The sequence below is a fragment of the Pleurodeles waltl genome, chromosome 3_1 (genome assembly GCF_031143425.1).
Source record: "Pleurodeles waltl isolate 20211129_DDA chromosome 3_1, aPleWal1.hap1.20221129, whole genome shotgun sequence".
NCBI classification, from domain to species: domain Eukaryota; kingdom Metazoa; phylum Chordata; class Amphibia; order Caudata; family Salamandridae; genus Pleurodeles; species Pleurodeles waltl.
This window is the reverse complement of record NC_090440.1, coordinates 571,739,465-571,763,784: the sequence shown is the minus strand read 5'-3', so window position 1 is coordinate 571,763,784 and position 24,320 is coordinate 571,739,465. Positions and strand designations below refer to the sequence as shown.

Below are 24,320 nucleotides of genomic sequence, written 5' to 3'. Positions count from 1 at the left end.
TAGATAATATAGGTAAAAGGTTTTCCTCTATGGCTAGCCTAGTGGTAAGAGCCGCCAAATCTTCGGCTATACTGATAGGCAACTTTGGGCGGACATTGCACCTTATATTGGCGTGTTGCCGGAAGATACAAGATCAGAGGCAAACAAAACTGTACAGGAGGGTCAACGCACGTCTGCGGAAGTTATCGACTGTGCAATGGACATTGCAACCACTGCTTTTCGACAGCTCGCCGGTGCAGCGGTGCTTAGGAGGCAAGGTTGGCTTAAAGCTACCTCTTTCCGTCCAGAGGTGCAAAATAAAATCTTGGACTTACCTTTTGATGGACAGGCGTTGTTTGGAAAGCACATTGATGATGCCTTAAAATCCATCAAATCGGACACAGACATGGCAAGGTCACTAGGGACCCTGCAATATCGAAAGTCTTCCTTTCGACCTAGAGGGCGTGGCCAACCCTCATACAGAGGAGGATATCAACAACAGATATTCCACCTATCCTTCCTCTTCCCAACAATATCGCCAATACTACTCACAGAGACAGCCGCCACAACCAGCCTATGGTAGACCTGGAGGTCGTGGACACTCAACCCGCCCGGCCAAAGATTAGACTCGTAGAACCTGATGCATCCGAGGCTCCGGCTACGTCCAACTCTGCTCCTTTCATTCTGGGTGGGAGGATATCTCTATTCCTCGAACAATGGCAAGCCATCACTTCAGACAAGTGGGTCCTACAATTAGTGGAACGGGGCCATACTTTAGAATTTACCCAACTACCTCCCTCCAACCACCCCGCCTCCCCGCAGGACTCCTTCAAGATACCCTCAACAACTCAAAAAGGAGATCAACAAAATGCTTCTCAAAGGAGCTATAGAGAAGGTACCTCGAACTCAGCGGGGAACAGGATTTTATTCCAGGTTCTTCCTCATTCGGAAAAAGTGGAAGGATTGGAGGCCGATCTTCGATTTAAGGGAGCTAAATACCTACTTAAAAAAGCAATCATTCCGTATGATCAGCCTACAAGACGTCCTCCTGCATCTCAACCAGGGAGATTTCATGTCTACGCTAGACCTGAAAGACGCATACTTCTACCTACCCATCCACCCGGCCCACAGAAAATACCTGAGATTCACCGTAGCCGGCAGCTATTTTCAATTCCGGGTCCTTACCTTCAGACTGAAATCAGCTCCCAGAATATTTACCAAATGTCTAGCACCAATCGCAGCTTTTCTCAGAAGGAGAAAACACAAAAATGTTTCCATACTTAGACGATTGGCTGATAAAAGCAAAGACCTACACAGGAGCGCACAGATCAACAAGAAAGTGCGTTTCCTTGCTAACCAACCTTGGACTCATCATCAACTGGGAGAAATCCAAACCTCTACCAGCACGAAACATTACCTTTCTAGGGGTAAAACTGGACACACAATCCACCATTGCATGTCCCACTATAGAGAGGCAAGAAAGGTTACTGACTCTAACAAGTTCCATACAGAAAAGAAGCAAGGTTACTGTCTGTCTGTTCAAGTCTCTATTGGGCATGATGTCTTCATGCATACCTCTGGTTCCTCTCTGCCGTTTAAAGATGCGCCCCTTACAGGAGCAACTGAATTGTCAATGGCTCCAAGGGTCAGGCACTTTCAAGGACCAGATACTCATAACTCCAACAATACTCAGGGCTCTGAGATGGTGGTCTCTAAGGCATCATCTATCAATCGGCCTTTCGTTTCTACAGTAGACAGCTCCGTGGACCATAACGACGGATGCATCCCTGGAAGGCTGGGGGGCTGTGCTACAGGATCTGCAAATAAGTGGCAAATGGCCACCGCATCTGGCATCAATGCATATCAATAGGCTGGAGCTCAGATCAGTGCACCTGGCCTTACAGGCGTTTCTTCCCAAGATATCAGGATCGAAAGTGGTAATAAGGACGGACAACACCACCATGATGCATTACCTCAACAAACAAGGAGGCACCAGATCTCTCACTCTCTCCAGAGAAGCCCAGATAATCTGGAATTGGGCCTTGCAGCAAGGCATCACACTATCAGCAGTGCACGTGCCGGGAATAGACAACAAGACAGCAGATGCGCTCAGCAGGCAGAAGTAGAGCTGCCACGAGTGGGAGCTGGACCAGTCAATAGTGAACCGCATTTTTTCCCAGTGGGGAACACCAACAGTAGACCTGTTTGCAAGCAAGCGCAACGCCAAATGCCAGTTCTTCGCAAGTTGGCATCACCAGAAGGGATCTTGGGGGGAAAGCATTTTCGATAGTCTGGTCAGACATCTTTGCTTACGCCTTTCCTCCAATTCCGTTGGTCCCACGGGTCCTCACGAAGATGAAAGCAGAGCCGTGCACTCTGATATTAATAGCTCCGTACTGGCCACGTCCGCATTGGTTCGGCGAACTTCTTTCTTCTGTCAATCAGGCCTCACATTCCGCTGGAGCCGTTTCCCCAAATGTTGACAATGAACAACGGCCAGGTTTGGCACCCGGATCCGAAGTCGATGCGCTTATCAGCATGGCTCCTGACCACAGGGAGTTCGCACATTTGAATATCCCACAGGAATGTAGGGATATTTTGTCAAAAGCCAGAGCGGATAGCACCAATAAAACGTATTATTGTAAATGGAGACGATTCTGTGTCTGGTGTCATCAACGACCGGTTGACCCATTAGTCTCACCACCAGAGGAAATATTACTGTACCCATTGCAGCTAGCTCAAGCTGGCCTGGCACATTCTTCCATTAAAGTTCACCTAGAAGCGATAGCTGCATACAGACGTTCAGATGCTACACCCTCACTCTACTCCTCTCGTCTGATTAAGAGGTTCTTGAAGGGGCTTTTCAGAGTTTTCCCTCCTTTCAGGCCACCACCTCCTTCTTGGAACCTAAATATCGTCTTAGCACAACTGATGAAGCATCCGTTTGAGCCGATCCATCGTGCTTCTCTCAAGTTCCTTTCATGGAAGGTTGCTTTATTGGTAGCTCTCACATCAGCTAGGCGAGTCAGCGAGGTGCAAGCTCTCTCCATTCAAGAGCCATTCCTACAGCTTAAACATGACAGACTGCTAATGCGTACTAACCCGCATTTTATTCCAAAGGTTCCTTCAGACTTTCACATCAATGAACCTTTGGTCTTCAAATCCTTTTTTCCTCATCCAAACCCCTGCACTCACCTGTACATGCTCACTCCACAAGGGCAGTCTCATCGTCAGCGGCGCTGTTCGCCGGAGTCTCACTACAAGACATTTGTAGGGCAGCAACATGGAAGAGCTGTCATACATTCATAAAACACTACTGCTTGGAATCTCTATCTCAGGGAGAGGTAGCAGTGGGTCAAGCGGTTCTCAGGAATCTCTTCAGGTGAAGGTGAGCCATCTCTTCTCCATCCCTCCAGTCTAGAACAGGTATGCACATTGTTTATATCCCTTATATTCGCTTACACAGTTAAAAAAAAAAAGTAAACAAGAGTAAGAAAACATTCTGACAGACAGATAAGTGGTCATTTTTAATGATAGTATTCATATTACATACGTGTTTTGGGATACTTTTTGCTTTGTCATTCTGGATATCTATATGTGTGTGTATATATATATATATATATATATATATATGTACATTTATAGTTACATAGATTTATACACAGGAATATAATGAGGTTTCATGTATTTTCGATCAAATATGTTATTATACTACAATGTGCATAGCATTCTCTCTACTCTGATTCAAGCATGTGAATCTATGAAAGTTCCAATACTGGAGTAAGAAAATAAGTTACTTACCTGTAACTGTAGTTCTCCAGTATTGGAATCTTTCATAGATCCACATGCGACCCACCCGCCTCCACGGAGAAGCTCACTTCACCTCTCTCTCTCTCTCTCTTTTTCCTACATTGTACGCACTTGTGCTTGGAAAATCTGAGGTGCTGGAGCTTCTCTCAGGAAGATTCTATAGGGTGCTGTTGCCTGATTGGTGGATGCTCAAGTTTGGTCCTTTTCACAAAATGACTCTGATGGACTGTTAAATTGAAGATGCCTAGGGCCTTTTTGCTTGGTTATTATATCTTGACACTACTTGTGTAAATTATACCAGGGACTCTCATCTCGACGACGGGGAATGATTCAAGCATGTGAATCTATGAAAGAATCCAATACTGGAGAACTATAGTTACAGGTAAGTAACTTATTTTCTTCTATGTTTAGTTTCATTATTGCAAACGTATGCCCACTGTATTTAGTTGGCAGCTCGTTTTCTTTTTTTCTACTTGTATTATTTTAATTTATATTGCCTTTAAGTTTGTGTGTGCTATATTGCAGCTGTGTCAAAGGGTGAAAGCAAAAATTAGTCAGTGTGTGGGTGAACAAATGCACGAGTATGAAAGTTTGTGGGATAGTGCGTATATGATGACTCATTGAGTGCCTAACCACTTCAGTGACACAAAAGGCACTTTCATTCAGCAGATAGACCTATTGGAATTGCCAGGGCTTGTTATTTAGGTGCAAGGTCACAATTAGCATCATGAGGAAGGTTAAACAAAAAAATGGACTGGCTCCTTTCCTTCTGCGCTTCACTTTTAGTGTAACCACTGATTTCTTTAAGTAACTTGCTCAGGGTATCCTTCAAGCAACGTTGTGTCATACATTTCAATCTACTAAGGGTGAAATGCTTAGTTGACATTGATTGCATTTAAACATTTGATGTGCATTAAAACATGGACGTCAATTCACTGAAATGCCAGGGGTAGCAGAAGTGACATCACATGCCCTTTGACCTCCACTTTCACTTACTCACACTTATATACACTCCCTAACATAAATACACTCACCCGCAAGCAAGCACAGAACATACATTTAAATCAATTTTTTACTTACCTCAGCTGCTATGGAAATGCATATTCCAGCTAATTGTACATTTGTATTACACTAATAGTGAATTCTATATTATTATTATTCACTGGTAGTATGATAAAAACATTGACAGAAAACAGAGTGGAGCCCCAACTAACGTCCATAAGGATGAGCTGCCCCTTAAAACCTGGCACTGAATTTCCCACCTCTGAAGCCAGGGATCGTAGAGGCAGTGCCAGGGGTAGCAAAGGGCAAGCCAGGGAGCACCCCTAAATGACGTCCATGAATTTAAACGTTTGATGTGTAAGTTGCTAATGGTTCTCTATATCTAATGGACTAACAGAATGAGCTATGTACCTTGTAGTTGCATTTTATGTCTGACCATTATCTTGTGAAACTGACTTTAAGTATGACAGTGGTGGGCATGTTTTGTATTTGTGGGCGTTTTGGGGGGATTGCAATGTCAACTAGATATGTTGGAATTATTTTGTGTTATTTCTATTATTGTGCAGTCTGTAAAGGAGGGATTAGGTGTGTGCAGGGGGTGAGTGGGTAAAAGGAACAGTTCATTTAAAAAGTAAATCTAGGTCAGACTACATTTTCTTTAGAGACTAGAAAAGGCTACATTTTAGTTTAGGTTAAATTAATGATCACCCTTGCATGCATGCTGGAACAACGCATGCCTTAACAACGCAGTCGGAACCTTGACCATGTTGTTTCCATCCATGCCTTCACCATGCATGCCTTTACAACAAATGTCCTTTTAAAAGCATGACTGGTAAAGGCATGTGAGGAAACAGCATGTGAAGCGACATGCGTGGTTCTTGCATGCAACCCGCCCAGAGACCCAAAACTACTCCCACCCCTATTACCTAAACTGCCCCGCCCCTCCACCCCCCCAAACCATTTATAAAAAAGATATCCCAACCTCCCCATAGAACTAAACTACCCCGACACCCTCACTCGCCCGGAGCCCTTAAAAACTAGCATGTGCAATGCAGCGGGTCTCGCATTACGTCTTGTTAGAGCTATTAGCATTGTTAACTAACTGGACTTTTCTTGCCACATTAAATAAAAAATTAGCATGATCGCTTACGCAGCGCGGTTGCGCTGTGATATGAAGAGGAAAATGTAGTCCAGAAACCATACGGAAACCATGGAGCCTTGTATGTTTCCAGTAGTTACCGGTGCTCTTGAGGAGGGCTAAACACTGACAAAGGCATGACGTATGCATGCCTTTCACAAATGAAAACAAACGTATTTTAAAAGGCAAGCCCACGAACCAATGAAAGTGACTGACGTAACATGGGTGTGGTTAAAATCCCCCTAAAGAGAGATTAGAAGAGGGACGGAGCACTTTGCGCTCTCCCCTAAAAAGCTATCTTTACCTCCCCACCCCTGCCCCTAAAAACTAAACTTCCCTGACATCTCCCCACTTGCCCTCAGCCCTAAAACCTTTCCCCCAAATTGGTAAACTACCCTGACCCCCCACCCACCCTAAGCTCTTAAAAAAACAAAAACTATCCTGACCCCCGTGCCCCTAAAAACTAAGGTACCCTGACACCCCCTACTCACCCTAAGCCCTAAATCCACCTCCCTAACTTAAAAACTACCCACAAACCCTGCCCCAACCCCACTTACCTCACCCTCTTCTCTCCTACCTCCTCCCGCCCTTCCTCAAACCTTCCCCACCCTTTTAAAAATAAACTACCCCACCCTTTTTTTCTTTTTTTTACAAACAATGCAGTTCTTCTTGAATGGACTAAAAGGACCCAAGAGCAGCTCTTATTTGGACTTCAATCATTCTTTGAACAACGGTAACAATTGACGTTCCCCGATCAGTCTACTCCAGCTAAACCAAGAACTCTTAACTGAGCATTTGATCTTTGGAATCAAGCTGAAGCAACTTTAAATCTTCTAGGGTTCTAGTTTGTACAGTCTAGGTAGGGGAATGTCGTGGTGCAGAAGATCAGAACTTCATCAAATGCTTCTAAGTTCCAGATATAGCTGTTATACAGCAGCCTCCAAAGGTGCAACATATCAGCTGTAATGAGAATGTACAAAGCATCCTGTTTGCTGGGTGCTGTAATCGGGCATTCGATTGGGCTTTTTATGCTTCTGATAGAATAAAAGCCCCATGAAATAAGTCATATTTGTCTATGTAAATCTCCAGCAGCCTAATATGAAATTTAGTACTAGGAGGAGTTGAACAGATTGCTGCATTTAGATCTTTACTTTTTAGAATTAGAATAAAGATAAAGGGCCGGATTTAGAGTTTGGCGGAGGGGTTACTCTGTCACAAAGGTGACGGATACCCCACCCTCCAAAATATAAATCCCAAACGATATGATGGGATTTATATTTCGGCGGACGGGGATAGCCGTCATCGTTGTGACCGAGTAACCCCTCTGCCAAACTCTGTCAGGCCCTACGTCAGGATTAACCAGCTGTTGTTCTACATTAAAAGGTCTAATGAATATGGCAAAACATATCACATGTTTTTGTAAATATCAGCCTGAAGGATAATACAATCTCCCTGAAGATTGGAGCTGTGTTCACAGCCATATTTACGCACCAGTGATACCATGCTCTTGGCCTATTTTGAAAACAAAGTATTTGAAGACCGAAACTCGTAATTTGGTATATATGGCCCATCTCTAGGATACTGAATGCATGTTTAGTCTGGGTTTGTTACCTCTCCATTAGTATAGGTAAGGATTTAACTTTCTCAGGATTGATTTTTTTTATGTGGCGACCACATCGAGGAAACTATTTATAGGTTTTTTCCCCCCCCTTTATTGTAGTCTTTCCAGATAACGTTGGCTGATTCCAGTGTAAAAATGCCATAGCATCAGAGCAGTTTTGCTAATTTACTAACTCGTCTCCCATGTAATTTACTGATGACAAATGTATTTATCTTATGCAAGTTGCTGTACATCCTCGCTCTGAATCTGAAATGAAACAAGAAAGTTAAATTGCTGATCTGAACGATTGTTTTTCTGTTCCCTGTTTTCGTACTTGAGCGAGTAGGTAATGTGAGGGAGAATATTTTAAGAAAATTGCTGGATTTTATGGGTACATTCTCTAATGGTACTGAAGGCTTTTCTCACACTCTGAAAATAGCTAAACACCTTAATTGCAAAAGTAGCCCAGCCAGTCTTTATATTTTTATAGTATTCATTGTTACACTATTCCGTATTTGGAACATTTACCCTTTCTGGGTTATTTAATTATGTATTTTGCGATTTCAATAATGTTAGTTTACTTTACGGCTTAAACACTATGGCCCTCATTCTGACCTTGGCGGGCAGCGGAGGCCGCCCGCCAAAGTCCCGCCGTCAGGTTACCGTTCCGCGGTCGAAAGACCGCGGCGGTAATTCTGACTTTCCCGCTGGGCTGGCGGTCGGTCGCCTTCAGGCCGCCCGCCAGCCCAGCGGGAAAGAGGCTTCCACGATGAAGCCGGCTCGGAATCGAGCCGGCGGAGTGGAAGCTGTGCGACGCGTTCAGTTGCACCCGTCGCGTATTTCACTGTCTGCGCAGGATTCAATGGGGCGGCGGTACACTGGCGGGAGCCCGCCAGTGTTGCCGGTCCGACCGCGGCTTTACCGCCGCGGTCGGAATCCCCATTGGAGCACCGCCGGCCTGTCGGCGGTGCTCCCGCGGTCCTCCGCCCTGGCGGTCTTTGACCGCCAGGGTCAGAATGACCGCCTATATGTTTTGCCTTTGGTTTTTAGGTCCTGATAAACTACTACCAACACATTTACAAACATTTCAATGTTAAGATGCTCCTCAGTGATAGATCTGGCTGTTTTGTAATATTAATAAAATTAGAAATTAAATGTGCTTCCACACAAGCAGTCCCATCACCAGCTTGACGGAAGCCTAATGAACTTGCTCCAAAAAGCCGGCTGTTTTATAGTACTCGCAGTACTTGAATAACATTTACAGTTGTAATTTTCTTTAGTAGCATTTTACGCCTTATTTTTGCTTGCAGGTATATTTTATTTCTTCAAGTTATAAGAGTTAGTCATATGCCTAGGCAGATATATTCTTGTTGGGTTCGCATTAACCTCTGGGTGGCAGTATAGACCTAGCGCTACTTGTCACTTTCTCAAGGAGACACTTTTCGTCGAACTTTATTTCACGCTGACACACGGTATGTTGTTGAAGGAGGAAGCGTCCTTCATTAATGCGATTCATAGTATCTAATGTGTACTAGGCCTTCATTGTCATTAAAAGAACACGCACGGACAGTGTTTGCTGAGAGCACACGCATGGAACTCCGTCACCCGCAGTTCGCTCTTTATTTATACCCTCGTGCTCCGTGCCCCTCCCGGACACGCAGAGCACGTCAGGCGCACATGGAGAGCCCGCATGGCTCTTTATTAACTCTTTACATCCCCCCCATGTTTTACTCCACATGGAGGTTGGACTTAACAAATCCAACACCAAACTTAACACACAACGGTATAAAATAACTTAGGAATAGTTCGTACTACAAAACACACGTAAACAGTCCACCTCAATGAAAACACGGTCCTTATGAACCAACAGACCTTCCGTCTTCATCCTGTTATAGCCACCTGGCAACGGAACTCCAACTATGAGCAGCCTACATGACAGACAAAATCCTTCAACTGACTACTCGGTGCAGGATTGGGACGTAGATCATATCTTCGACTTCTTGTGCGCAAACTTGCATTCCCAGGGGCATAAACCGGTAAGGTTTGTTCAGTCAGCACCGGCCTCCTGTCACTCTCCACCTCATTGGTCACCACGGGTGACCCACCGGTAATGTCCTCCAACTCTCCTTCATCATCAATTGGTTCCCTCCGTCCAGCTTTCTTAAAATGTGACACATTCCGTGTCACTCTTTGCCTTCCACTGGCCGCAGTGATCATGGACCCCTTCACGCCAATAACCTCCCATACCTCAGGTTCAAACGGAGTTATAAACTTTCCTCCCCCTCTCCGACATTTCACCACCACTTGGTCTCCTTCTTGAAACCCTCGGTACCTTGCTCGTCGTTGGGTACTCGCCCTCTGATTAGTAGCTCGCCGTCGTTTTTGAGTGGCCTTAACATCCAACACCGGAGGTCTCCACTTAGGACCTGATGGAATACAGTCACGTGGAGATACTTTGAACATCAAAGAGGAGGGAGCACAACCAGTAGTACTATGAGGCGTTTGACGATAGGCACTCAGGAATTGTTGTAGACACTGTTCGCTGTCTTCCCTTTTCTCTACTCCAATTCGAAGAGCCCGGTTCAAAGTTCGCATGAACCTTTCCACGTCCCCATTTGCCTGAGGCCAGTAAGGCGTTATCTTCCGATGATGAATTGCCAAACCCTCAAGGTATGACCGAAACTCTTGGCCTTGGAATGGGGGACCATTATCCGTTCGAATCTCATCAGGCAAACCAAACAATGCAAATGTCTTTTGTAGAACTGGTCGCACGTTCTCAAACGCCGTCGACGGTACCACCTCAACCACCGGGAATTTAGTATAAGAGTCAATCATAACAGCAGTTAATCTCCCATCTGGAAAACTTCCGAAGTCCATGCTTACCTTAGCCCATGGTTTCAGAGTAGCCGGCTCCGTTATCACTGGACAACTCGGAGGTTCCACGGACGTGATGATACAGGAGTGACACCGTCCTACCATCTCGTCAACCTGGCTGTCCATACCTGGGAACCATACCTTGGCACGTAATCTAGCCTTGGTTTTAGCAGCCCCTTGATGTCCTTGATGTGCCAGCTCAATCACTCTAGACCAGAGACTTTGTGGAAGTACAATCCTTCTTCCCCGTAGAATCAATCCTTCATTATCAGTGGACAGTTCATCTCGCACTTTCCAGATACTTTGCATGGCCACTCTCTGTTCCGGGCGAGACTCATGTGTTTTTTCTAGAAAATATTTCCACTTTTTATGGCTCAACGCATCTTTGACGTGGCTCAATATGATGTCTTCCTGCGTGGCACTTACAATCTCTGGTATGAGAAGGGCGTTAGGACACGCCGACTGCACGACCATGCTTACAAAGACTTCCGTACTCTCCTCATCTTGTTCTTGTTGCGCATCCGACACCTGCGAACAAGGGTGGCGAGACAGATAATCTGCCGGATTGTTTGCCCCTGGCCGGTAAACGACAGAGAACCTATAAGGTTGAAGGAGAACGGTCCATCGCTCAATCCGCGGAGGTGCAAGACGCGGGCAACCAGCGAACAACGGAACTAAAGGTTTGTGGTCAGTCACCACTTGAAATTCGTGCCCGTACAAATACAAGTGAAAATGGCGGCACGCCCACCGGATGGCCAGAGCCTCACGCTCAATCTGCGCATACCTGGTTTCAACGGCCGACAACGCCCGGCTGGCATACGCGACCGGGACCCATTCCTGATGCCTCTGTTCTTGCAAGAGGACAGCTCCAAGCCCGACGGGGCTCGCATCTACCACTACTTCGGTCTTTCTGCTGGGGTTGAAATAGGCCATAGTTGCCTTGTCTAGCAACACCTCCTTAATATCCATGAAGGCCTGTTGTGCTTCTGGAGTCCAGTCCCAACGATGTTGCCCTTTAGTTAGCTGCCGGAGAGGTTCAGACATGGTGGCTAGATGTGGTATAAACCTCCCGCAGTACGTGGCCATCCCTAGGAAGCTACGAACCTCCGTGGCACTTTGCGGAACCGCGGCCTGACGGATAGCCTCAGCCTTCCGTGGGTCCACCTGCAGGCCTTCTTTCGAAAATACATATCCAAAGAATTCTACCGAGTTTTGGTAAAAGGCACACTTTTTTTTATGAAGCGTTAGTCCCGCTTCGGATAGTCGTTTCAACGTCGCACGTAGATGGCAATGATGATCCTCTCTCGTCTTGGAGTATATTAGAATGTCATCACTCAGGTTGATTACTCCTGGCAACCCCGACAGGGTTTCCCTAATCGCATTTTGAAACACCTCCGCCGCGGAGGACACTCCAAAGCTCAGCCTCTTGTATCTTCTCAGCCCCACATGCGTCGAGAACGTGGTAATGTTCCTGCTTTCCGGGTCTAGCTCTAGCTGATGATACCCCGCATTGAGATCCAACTTGGAGAACCACTGTGCCCCATTCAGATCTGCAATGATGTCGTCCATGGTGGGCGTTATGTGTCTTTCCCTTCGAATAGCCTTGTTTGGCAGTCGCATATCAACACAGAGGCGAATCGCTCCTGGCTGCTTGGGTTTTGGCGCAATCACCAGCGGCGACACCCACGGCGTAGGCCCATCCACCTTCTCTATGACCCCTTGGTCCTCCAACAACTGCAGCTCTTTCTCAACGACAGGTCTCAGATGAAAGGGTACACGACGATGCCTTAGCGCCACCGGAGCCACGTTGGGATCTATGTGCAATTTGATGCGTTTTCCTCTTAACCGACCCAACCCCTCAAATAGTTGTGGAAACTCGTTGAGAAGGCGTTCCACTTGAGTCTCATATACCTGTCGTGCAAAAAACACCAGTCCCAACTCTTCTGCTGTGCGACATCCTAGCAGAGTGCCACGATCCCCAGCCACCACATAGAACTTGGTTTTTGTTGATTTATCTCCACTACTTACAGCCACCTCCACTGTTCCCTTGAGGGGAAGAGGGTCTCGCCCTCCATAATTGTATATCTTAGTAGTTGTCTGGGTCAGTGGCGGGGCAGGTATTAGTTGGTGGAAAAGCGTTTCATCCATGACATTGACCGACGCCCCTGTGTCAAGGAGTACGGAAACAAGCATGCCGTTGACATGAACGTCACTCATGGGCGGCGGTCTCCTTTTCCGTGCCTTGCCCCCCGTGAACGATATTACAAATATGTCCTCTTCTTCATCTTCCTCGAAGACCGGGCCACTCGCCATCGCCTGGTCTCTCACCTCCTCTGTGTCCTTGGATACAGCTTTAACACTTGTATCTCTTCCCTTCTGCTCTCCTGGCTTATTCCTCCTGGACCTACACACTTTGGCAAAATGATTTGGCTTGCCACAACAGTTGCAGGACTGTCCTTTAGCCGGGCATCCCATGTTCGGCCGGTGGTCATACCCGCAGCTTCCACAGGCCCTGTCGCCTGGCCTGGCAGCGCTTGTTTTCCGCTGCGCTGCTGGGCGTGTTCGGATCGCATCCACTTGTTCCTCCTTCACCTGGACTACACGAGACGATGACGCAGCCGCTAATGACTGACCTCTTACTGCCGCCATCGCATCCGCTCGTACTGCCGACAGTTCATGTGATCTTGCAAGAATTAGAATGTCATCGAGGGACATGCCCTGCTGTCTCAAAATCAACTTCCTCAAAGCATTCGACCGGCACCCTTGAATGATTTGCGCACGGATCTCCTCTTGCTGGTTGAGACCTGTGCACGAGCTCGCTAGCTTCCTCAACCTGGCATAAAACATATCCATCGACTCGATTTCGGTCTGCTGGGCCTGTCGTAGTTTAAAACGTTCGTAATCCGAGTTGAGTTGCGGGTCGAAGTGCCTGTTCAGAGCAGTTACTGCTGTATCAAAATCATCCTTATCCCCTGTGTCAGGAAGCGAGTCAAAGAGCTCCTGTAGTTCATCTCCACCCATCAACAGCATTACTGACCTCCGCACTTCCCCGTCCGTTTCCCTGGTTGCACGAAAGTAGTTTTCTAGCCTGTTTATCCACAAACGCCATCTGGGCGCAGCAGTAGCCGGGTCAATTAGTTGGCTAAACGGTGGTAGCGAAACGATCGAGGAGTGAGCCCTGTTGGTCAACTGTGCTGGGAGCTGGGGGTTCCCTGGTGGCGGTGGAGGATTGGCATCATCCTGTGGTGGGGCACTCATCTTTACCCCTTCTCACCCTTGCGCTGTACACACGGTGAAGCTGTCCTTTCGTTGTTTTTTTTTTTGTTTTTTTTTTTTAGCCCCTCCCGGGGGCGGCACACATCTGACGTGCACCACGCGTCTTTTCTTTTAGTTTTGGGCTCCCTCCTCTCCGGCCTCGCAGGAGACGCACGGCGCGCCCGGCCAATGAAGCACGCGTCTCCATCGGCTGCTCCGGGCAGCGAGGGACGCCCTGGGCGGGGCCTTGTATCCTCGCGTGGTGCTGCTCCTTGCGGGGGAGGGCGCGGGGCGCGGCTCACCGTCTTTGGGTTTCCCCGATCGGGAAACCGGTCAGCTTCCTCGTCGTCCGCTCCGCCAGTCGCGCGCCTGAGGTTCCCTCCGTGAACCCGGCTTTTTTTCTCGGCGACCGGCCCGGCACCACGATCGCGGCAGCCGACACTGCTCCGCTCTCCTCCCGGTACGTTTTCTCAGCCTGGCCTCAGTATTTAACTGCACTTTCTTCTACTGTCTCGCATTTCGATCCCGCTCGTCGCCAATGTACTAGGCCATCATTGTCATTAAAAGAACACGCACAGACAGTGTTTGCTGAGAGCACACGCATGGAACTCCGTCACCCGCAGTTCGCTCTTTATTTATACCCTCGTGCTCCGTGCCCCTCCCGGACACGCAGAGCACGTCAGGCGCACATGGAGAGCCCGCATGGCTCTTTATTAACTCTTTACATCATGCACGCGTCGTGTGTACGTGATGTGTTATTAGGTTTACGCAGTTTTGTCACCGGTTACAAGCCGATCACATCGGATTTCGTCATCATAGAAACGCCTCTAGTTGAACAACCAAGTAAGTATACGGTGGCAGGTGGATGAGTGTTTTCCCTGGGATGCAAAAATCCTTTCAGCATTTGGCATATTTTTCATTTATGCCTTCAGATTTTTTTCTACCATCTATATCCGTGCCAGATTATCATTTTTTTGCTCCAGGCGTGTGTATGATAATATGCCACGGGCATATCAAATCTCTACCATATCAAGTATAGTCTAGAAAGGCCCACTGCACCGAAAATTGGCCTGCGGCGGATCTTCCGTTGTGAACCCTAGAATTTCGAGCGCATCGGGGAACTTAACAAACACGCATTACTGAAAACTATCCTACCTAGGACGAGTTGGCTTGCATGGTTTGCACTACTCATTGATACCCATCTTCTTTCTGTAGAGTGTTGCTAAAATAACATGTTTCCTCACATTGGTTACTGTAAAATCGGAATTTCATCAATGGCAAATGTTGAGCCATGAAGCTTTTTCGGACATAGCCCCATATACACTCAATCGGCCAAAAGCATGACCTTGTTATGAGTATTTTGGAATGTAATTTCTCATCTAAACTTAGCATTTAGCCTAGCTGAACAGTTTGGAACATTTCTTGGTGCCTAGCTCTAAGGTACTGAAACAAATGTCTAATTTGTGTGACTCAAGTCCAAGATAATGGGCGTTGAGTAAAATCATAAAGAAACCGATTAGAAGGCTGTCGTTGAACAAATCTGAAGTTCATGAAGCAAAATTCTTCGATTTAAATAAGAGTTGAGGGGACCCTAATGCTAAAAGGAATGGCAACGCAACAGAAAATGCTAACAAGGTTGTTTTTTCAAACAGATTAGCAACCTAGTAAATTAATAGAAGCCATTTGATCCCACCAAAACAATATTTCTTGAAATCAATTTACTGGAAGAGACAAATTAATATAAAATATTCCATTTGTGATTTGGTAAATGACTTTTCGGCATCTCTGCAAAACAGCCTGTTACTGATAAAATGATTTTACCTGTTTACATGTCGGCCTCCGCATTTAATTTAATTTATGTTCTATTTCTTCTTTTCTAGGCTTGCTAATGTTTGCTATTGCTCATATCCTGTACTCTGCAGCGTTTGGCATGAAGCCCCTGGATCTAAAAGCTGGTGTGGTGATGGGTCTCATCTCAGGATTCCTCTACATTCTCTTGTACTCCTACCTCTCCGGTCCCTTCACCTACCTGGTTGGTGTGTACACTGCATTGATTGCCTTCATGGGCTGGCGTGCCATTGCTGGCATACAGCTCTGCAATGACCTTTGGACTTGGACCAAGCTTTCCGCCTGCATCGGTGCTTTGCTTTTTATAGTTTCTGATCTTACCATAGCAGTGAACAAGTTTTGCTTTCCGGTGCCCCGTTCCCGTGTCATCATCATGGTCACGTATTATGCAGCCCAGATGCTTATCGCGCTCTCTGCCATTGAGAGCAGGGATGAAGATGATTTCAAGAAGCTCAAATAATCTGACTTTTTTGGATTTTATAGTATAGGACACGAGATTGGGTGCTCGTCACGGATGGATAACACTCGTTGCTTCAGTGCATTGTAAAAAGACATTTTGCTTCTTTGAAGCACCACTTTTCCTACCGGATTGCCCTTAAACACTGTTTACGTCAGTGTTTGTGGAAAAAATATGAGCACTCTGTCTGTACAAGCAAGTTATTTGCTGAATGCATTTGTACTCTTTGCCTTCTTCAAAGCTTTTGGCGTTTTCTTAAATATTGCTTAGTATTTGTTACCCTGAAGTTGGTGCTGTATGTCGAAGAGGGTTTTATTTTAAAATGAACTGATAATGTGCAGACCATGGTCCGGCCTGAGGGCGAGTCTATTGTACTTGACTCCTCAACAGTGGCAACATTTCACAAACAAAATATTCCTTACCATACAAGACAACAGTCAAGAAAAGGCTGTCCAGGAGAAGGCATTCGTTCTGATCATCACTGGTGGTCAAAGTGTGTGACAAACGTTTTAGGTCTTAATCTCAGGGCCATTTTTCTTACATCTGTTTTTTTTCTGTGGAAAACATGAACAGCACTCCGTTTCTATCAGACTTTTTTTCTGATTATTATTGAGTTAGAAATCATATGTGTGGGTTTTTGTTTAAGAGGAAGGGACCAAGGGTAATGAAGCTCTGGGTCTGTCCTTGTGTGCACACACAATTCGTTTTTGCTCACACGTAGAAATACATTTGCACGGTTTAATCTAAAAATGTATTGTCTTGCTCACTAGCCTTAGGCTAATTAAAATATCGCAGTGCCAGTAAAAACTTGACGAACTAAAAAACTTTGATCAGATGGAAGACTATGTTTTTCTAACGTGTTGATAAAAGTTGTGAGTCAAGTTAGAATATACGAGTATCCTTTACCTTGTGATCCTTAATTTTCTCTTTGCTGCTGTAATCCATTGTGTATCTAGAACCCCAGAGCACTGAGGTCTTCAGAACCAGAGTTCATTTGCTCATGTATACTGCACGTTCTTCACATGTACTTTTTGCAGTTTCAGATATCTCGTTTTGTTGATACCTAAGTTTTTCAGCATTAGGATTTATGGGATTAAAATGTAGTTCAGTCATATACTCAAATTTGCAAACCGTTGTATGGAAATTAAGTATAGCAGACAATAGTAGTTTATGGTTTAAAGAATTTTGTTAGCGAGGTTTGCAATACTCGGGGCCTAATTCAGACTGAGCAAACACTATCATAGATGGCAAATCAGTATGATAGGGTGGTTATATCACAGTCTGTACTGTTGCACCCGATTCCCATACGGCATATGTCCAATTATGGATGCAAGCTATCTCAGATAGCACTAATTGCATACATACGGGAGTCTAGATATGCTGGAAACTAAATAAATGGAAGCTAAGCCAGGTTCATTGTTGGAGCATTGCTTACACGAATCACTCCGTGTTTAGTTCTTCTAATCTTGTTCCTTGAACAAGTGCCCTATTGACACCTGTACCCTATTCATTTAATCAGATTGGGCATTGATACTATAATTCCATTGGAGCTCACGAAAGCATTGACAGTACCAAATCTATCAAAACCAACTACATTCTTTTGAATTCACAGTACCCCTGGAACATGCCGGTTCATTGGAGTAAATATCAGTTTCCAACTTTAAACAAAATATCTTTATAGATTTTTGTTTTTGGCAAATAATATATTGAAAGTCTTACAATGGCCCCTCGGTAACAAACAATCACTTAGTACACATTACTTTTCAATCAAAATAATTTAAATCTAATTGTATGAGTGTAAGCATGCAGCCCAAGGGACCATCCAAAGGCCTGCGTGTGTTTACAATTCTAAACAAACAATCCCAGTAATAGGCTTAGGTGAGGGCCAGGTATGTACTTGGACATTGGGCAAAGCCACAGTGATAGGCTCCCAGCCAACTCATTGCCGAGTACGTCGGTGTAAGCTGTGTGGATGTTGGGCTGGGTCGATGTGGGACATTGTTATAGGGTCCCCAGAGTCTGGGACCGCAAGATCTGTACTTATGACCACCCGTGGGGCATTATTGGGCAGATAGGTCCACCTCTGTGAAGCTGGCAAGTACTTCCAAACATTGCTGCACGAGAGGCTTCCTTCAGATTTCCCTGTACTCTTATAAGGGCAGAGCAGCTCCCTCAGCCATTGCACTGTTTTCTCCCTCTTTTTTTCCAGCAACTATAAGGAGGGCCGTCTGGGGATTTCCGTTGTAGCACAATGTCCCTAAGGGCTATGCCCAGGGCCAGATCTAGAAACCTGTTGCCTGACTTGCGAGATGCGCATCTGCTGTAAAGGCCCAGTAGGCAAATTTCCTCGGTGTGGAGGGCTTGTCTGTACAATGTTCTCTCCAACTTTTCTATTACCCCTGTCCGAAAGCTAGTTATCACTGGGCAGTGCCATACCATGTGTGCGAAGTCTGTTTCAGCCCCCTCACATCAAGAGCAAGTTAGGTCAAAGGCACCCATTATATTGTGCAGTTGGTGAGGGGTGAGATATGTTGTGTAAATAATTAAATAGTGTGAATTTGAAACGGTGTTCCGGGATAGGGTCTACACCTGTGCTAGGGTTCTTTCCCACTTCTTTCCTTGGAACTGTCAGCCCATAATGGTATCCCATTGGGCACATAGATGTGGCAGACCAATTAGGGGTGTGGCCCTTGTTCTATACAGCCAAGAGATGAGGTGACAACCACCCCCAATGTCAGCATGACCTTAGCAGGTCCTGTGTAGGGGTTTCCAGGTTAATATTTCATACTATGTGTTTCACGGCCTGCACTAGAGCTCCATAGACCAGGAACTGATTGCCCGGGAGTTTTCTTTCTCCGGCCAGACTGTCTAGGCTGTAAAGGGTTCCCTCTGCCTAGCAATTCTCTACTGCCATCAGGTCAGCTGTTGTCCACTCCTGCTTTAGTCGGGATGTGGATATGACTACCCTGGATGTGGGTGGCCCTACCAGAGCCAGAGCGTAGAGCTTGTGACACCCCCCACCCTCAAACCATTTAAGTGCAGCCTTCCAGCATGGGAGGGCTATATTGAATAGTTATGGTTCCTGCACTTCCAGTAGCAGGGTAGGCAGTGCACCCTATCCTTGTGCATCTCCATATGCCCCACTTCAGCCAGGCAAGAACCCATGCGACATCTGGCCAGCCACTGCAGCTGTGCCGCAAAAATAATATAGACCTTTAGTCCTTCCTCCTGTGCCAGTTGCTGCAGTTTACATAGGAGACACGGTTGTGCTGCATATCCCATAGCAGTTCCCTGAGCAAAGTGTCCAAAGATCCAAACCAGCTGCGTGGGATCAATACCAGTAAAGTTTCAAAGTAATAAAGGGCGCTAGGAAGAATGTTCATCTTTGTTTGATGTTCGTCTGGCCATGAAGGGCAACCGTAACATCTACCAGAACGCCATATTTCCTTGCAGGGTTCGCAGGTCACATCACAGTTTACGCCTTCAAGTATCTGTGTTTTAGACTCTGACCCGCAGGTATCTAGAAGATCGGGGTTCCCAATGGATATCCTAGTGTTGTACTGCCTCGAGCTGACGGATATTGTCTTTGAGTTGAGAGAGGTCCCTATGGAGGGATTTACGGACTCCCGTTGATTGACCTATGCAGTGAACCCTCACCACCACCTTGTAGGCATCCCATTCAGTGTTGCCATTGGATGCCGTATACCAATTAGTCTGAAAATATTCTGCAATCAAGCTCCCAGAGGTTCCCTAAACATGGGGTGATAGAAGTAGGGGCCTGGAGTCTCCAGGTAGGTACAGGTTATCCCTGTCACCTCCAATGCATGCACATGAGCAGCAAGTTGTGGTCTGAAAAAGTTAGTGCCAAGTATTCCATATGTATTTGTACTGCATCTATTTCATCTAAATAAACATGGAGGTAATGAACTGGCAAATATAACGAGTAATCCTCAGCCCCGCATTTCTCAAATGCCAGGGATCACTGAGGTCTCAGTTACTGAACAACTTCCGAAACTCCTGTGCTAATCATCCCAGTTGCGAAGTCAGCCAGAAGGGGCACCTGGCGACCCAAGTCAACACCTGCTCCCATTACCAGTGGTGCCTGGTCATTCAGTGAGAGAACTCATTAAAATTGAATAGCAACAAGACTGAGGTCCTACTCGTGGGCAACTAACCCTACCTTTGGGGTCCTTATATATGACTAACTATTTTGGCTTGCACCCCCTCACGGGTTCCTGTGTGGTCAAAAACTTGTGGGTATGGATTGATGAAAAGCTGACCATGAGCCATCAAATCAACAAAGTTGCTATCTGTTTGGCATCTTTGAGTGGTTAAGAAAAATCCTGATGTGCCTCTCAGCCACTGCTCAAAGTAGGGTAGTCCAGGCTCTGGTAATTTCCAGACTGAGCTACGGCAATGTCCTATATCTGATTGCTGCAAATTTTTCGTTTACGCAACTTCAGACCTTGCAAAACGCAGCAACAAGGCTCCTTCGTCCACCCAGATGTACACCCTCAGCCAGTATGTTACACACCTTTCACTGAGTGCTAGTTCAGCGTCGGGTGCAATTTAAAACACTATGCTTTATGCACAAGTGCTTCTCTAATTCAGGACAAATGTACTTAAGATCCTTAGTATTTTGGTATACAGCTAGTCGCTCACTACGCTCTAGCCATCAGGACCTGGCTGGGGTCCCCAGAATTAAGAGAACCCTTCAAAGGGTCGGGAATTTGCATTTTTGGACCAAAATTGTGGAATACTTTGCCACAATCATTGAAAGCCTGTAAGTCACGTACAACCTTCCATAAATGGCCGACTGTCCAAAACTGCCTAAAGGAAGACAGCGAAAAGTAGCAAAAAGAAACCCCCAAAACCATGACAAATGGTGAGGATTTGTGAGTTGTGGCTACCTCTGCCCCAAATCATGTACCATCGCTGGCTCCAAACCCCCTCTAAAGAGCAATTGTAGCTAAATGTCCCTCTGTAGCAATCCAAGTCCAACTATCCACTAGTCCACTGGGAAGACGTGCCAGTGGTGTCTTTAAGTGGCCTAATGGGCAGTTCTTGCACTCAAACAATTTCTTGGTTCTCTAAAGGTCATCCGCTAAGCAAGGCACTATCTGAGGACCAAGGAGCAGGTCCACTTGGGTGGAGGCCAAGTCGGATGGTTCTAGTTCAGAGTCCGTGTGCAGCTCAGCCGAGCCCTGCCTACGCAGGGCATTGGAGGTGGTTGCAATATCAACTGCAGCTGCTCCCTTCTGTGCTGATTGCACAAAGAAGGGCCCCTCAAACCGATCTGAACCACGTCTCCTCCGCTTGTACTGTTTTAGAAGCAGCGGTTCTCTCCAGTCTCTAGCATGTGTGCCCACCTTAAATTTTTCCAGCCAGTCCCATGCATCGATTCATGCACTTCCTCCATCAAGTACCTTCTTGTGTGTTCTGGAAAATAGGTGCATAGTGAAGCTGTACCTCACGCAGCTTTTCTTTTTAACTGCAAGGAAGGAGAACCTCCACTGTTGCACTGCCAAGGTGGAGTCGGGGAAGATGACTACTGATGCATTTTAATGTAGCAAATGCACCACCACCATCCTGGGTGGCGCACATGGCGGGGAGGGAGGCCTTGCCGGCACCCTCTGCGCCCTCTTATGGGCAAAAAAACAAAAGACAGGCCCTGCGGTGCCTCCTCCATTATCAGACAGGTTTCCAGGGAGGCCATCATGTCCTTCCCCTCTATTTTTTCAGGGAATACTACAACTTTTATGTTGTTGCAGTGGCTCAGACCCCCTGCATCGTCAGCTCTACGCTCCAGCATTTTCACTCTTGTAGCCGTTTCCTGTACTCGACTTTGCAACACTCACACAAACAGTCAGATCTCGCCGAAGGCATCTGTGTTGAATTTGACCTTATCTGCTAGTCTCTGGTGATTGTCTCTGAGGATCCCCAAGTCACTGAATACCTTGGTGATCTTGTCCTCCAGCACCTCGCCGGTCGTCATAACAGCATTAAGAATCAGATCCACCTTATCGTGGGAGTCCAGTCTTTAAGAGTTGCTTGCTGCCCGGCTCAGGTGTACATCCCTCAGTGGTGAGCGGCGACCAACCCTCCCAGGATGCCCCCTTAGGGGTATCACTCAGTGACCTGGATCGGCCCATCATAGCACCAGGATCATTAGACAAGCTAGTCAGAGTGGGTTCATAGGGCATCCTGTGGTCCACTGGCACTCTGCAGGGCAATATGTGCCGGAGATGAGGACAGACCACAAAGCCTCCTTGCACCAAACTCTCCAGATTAGCAGTTATGGAAGTAGCCACTCTGCCCTACTTCACTGAGCGCAGTGTTCCCCTAAGGTCTCTCCTTATAAACAATGCCACTGGTGAGTTGTTCCCCAGCTGACTTTGTCTTCTGTGTGACACCAGCAGTCAGTTCCCACACCTTTCATGCAAATGCAGAAGTCGGATTCCCTTGTTTAAACAGGCGCAGCTGATGCCCTGTGGGCCATGTGGCTGTATCCCCTGTGGGGCTCCCCGCCCATCTCTCAGCATTGTATCTGGCAATATTACCCGAGCTGCGGTCTCAAAAGACTGCCTGGTATGGGCATCTCAGGAGTCTTTGGGGGAAGTGTGGGGGGGCGGGGGGGGGGGAGAGGGGGGATGAGGGGGGAGGGGGGGAGGGGGGGAGGGGGACTCACCAAACACTTTCTCAGCCACCCAAGAAGCCAATTGAGGGTGGGACACAGTAGGTGGTGGTGGGTGCGGGCCCTCCCCTACAAAGCTGAGGCAACCTCCTTGGTCCAAAGAGCAGTACCTGTGTTCACCAGGGCTGCATGAGTGCCAACCCTGTCATGCACTAGGCTGCAGCCTCTGCCACTTCAAAGGCTTCGCCATGGGGCCTCGCAGTACATAGCCTGTACTCTTTCTTCGCCATCCTTCAGTCACCGCGCTCCTGGAGACAGTGGGTCCACTGATCTCCCTTACACTAACCAATATGTTGCTGTTGTCGGCGCACTGCACTGGTGTCTGCTTTGACTGCCGGATGAGGGGAGGAGGTCACTACCTATGCAGGTCTGGCCTCCCCAATCAATATCTTCAGTGCCTCCGTTGCACCAGGGCTCAATCTCTGTCATTGTTCCCCTCCCTGGGTCTCTAGGGGCCACACAGGGTCTGTTGCTACTCTACTTGGCCATAGAGCAGACCGCAGCCTCTGCTCCATCACAGGGGGCCACGTCCATGCAAGGCCACACAACCCACAATCAACTCCATGTTGTGTCGCCGCACCTGCTGCAGTGTCCGGGGCAACCCACTGATTTCTCTGCGACCCTTTGGTAGTTATTGGCTAGCCTGGATGTTAAGGGTTGTCAGGTTGTGTAGGAAATCAGAGCCAAAATCGCAGTGCTCAGGCAAGGGCAACCATCTTAGTCAGCTGCAAGCCACACATGCCACCCCACGTATCAGTTTCCAACTAAGCATTGTTTTACTTCATACTAATTGAATGCTGTACAAGAGCAACTTGAACCAATGTGAGTGGTATACTCCACTCAACCAGTGCTACTTCTTAATGAAAGAAAACCTAACCGCTTCCCTATCCACTCATTTATGTGGCAGTTCTCTCCATGAGGATGAGATGCAAGGTTAATCTCGGGTCACTGAGATAACCTAAACATTCTCCACTACTATGTGTTCTTTTAAGGGAATTACAGCATAGTTGCACAATCCCTGGATTGATCTACATTGATATCCTTTCAAAAGATTCCCACTGCAGATTAAAAAACTCTATAACTCTCACCAGTCAGTGTCCTGCTTTATTCTTGTATATGAAAGCATTACAGTTCTGACCAGATAAGCTTTCTTAATCTGAACTTGCCTTGCATTTAACCAAATAAAGTGTACCAAATTATAAAGCTTTCATTTGATAAATATGTTTATAATGTAACTCGACAAGAGTGAGTAAGGAAATGAAAAAAGTATCAGGAAAGTGGAAAACACAGAACATGATCCCCCAGTCACCACTTAGTCCTCTAAACTATGAAGACTCCCCACCCCACCCCACCCCATCCTGTTTTTGGTTTGTCTTACTTTTAGATCCACCTACTCCATTTTTAAAAACCTGTAAGGAAGAAATTCATGTAAGGTATAACAGAATTCCTCCTTCGAGCACTGTTGTGCTAGGGCCAGAGCTGTGATAGTGGTGGGCCACACACAGTTGTCTGTTGTGAGCAAAGATGGCATCTGACAGGGTCAAAGTTGCTGGATGCTGACCCTTCCGGATCAGGGAAGACAGAGTGGCGCTTTGGGTATGTACTGTTCATGAAGGGAATAGTGAGGATCTCCCAGTAGATGTCAAACCAGAAAGCAGTTGGA

At 46.6% G+C, this 24,320-nt stretch overlaps 1 protein-coding gene across 1 annotated transcript in view; it reads left to right on the top strand.

The window, feature by feature from the left end:
- Positions 1 to 17,079, top strand: part of TMEM86A (transmembrane protein 86A) — an 86,147-nt gene extending 69,068 nt beyond the window's left edge. The window contains exon 3 of the mRNA XM_069223006.1: positions 15,539 to 17,079. Within this exon, the coding sequence (XP_069079107.1) occupies positions 15,539 to 15,966 (428 nt within the window). The 3' untranslated portion in view covers positions 15,967 to 17,079. The remainder of the gene's footprint in view (positions 1 to 15,538) is intronic.
- The last annotated feature ends 7,241 nt before the right edge of the window (positions 17,080 to 24,320 follow it).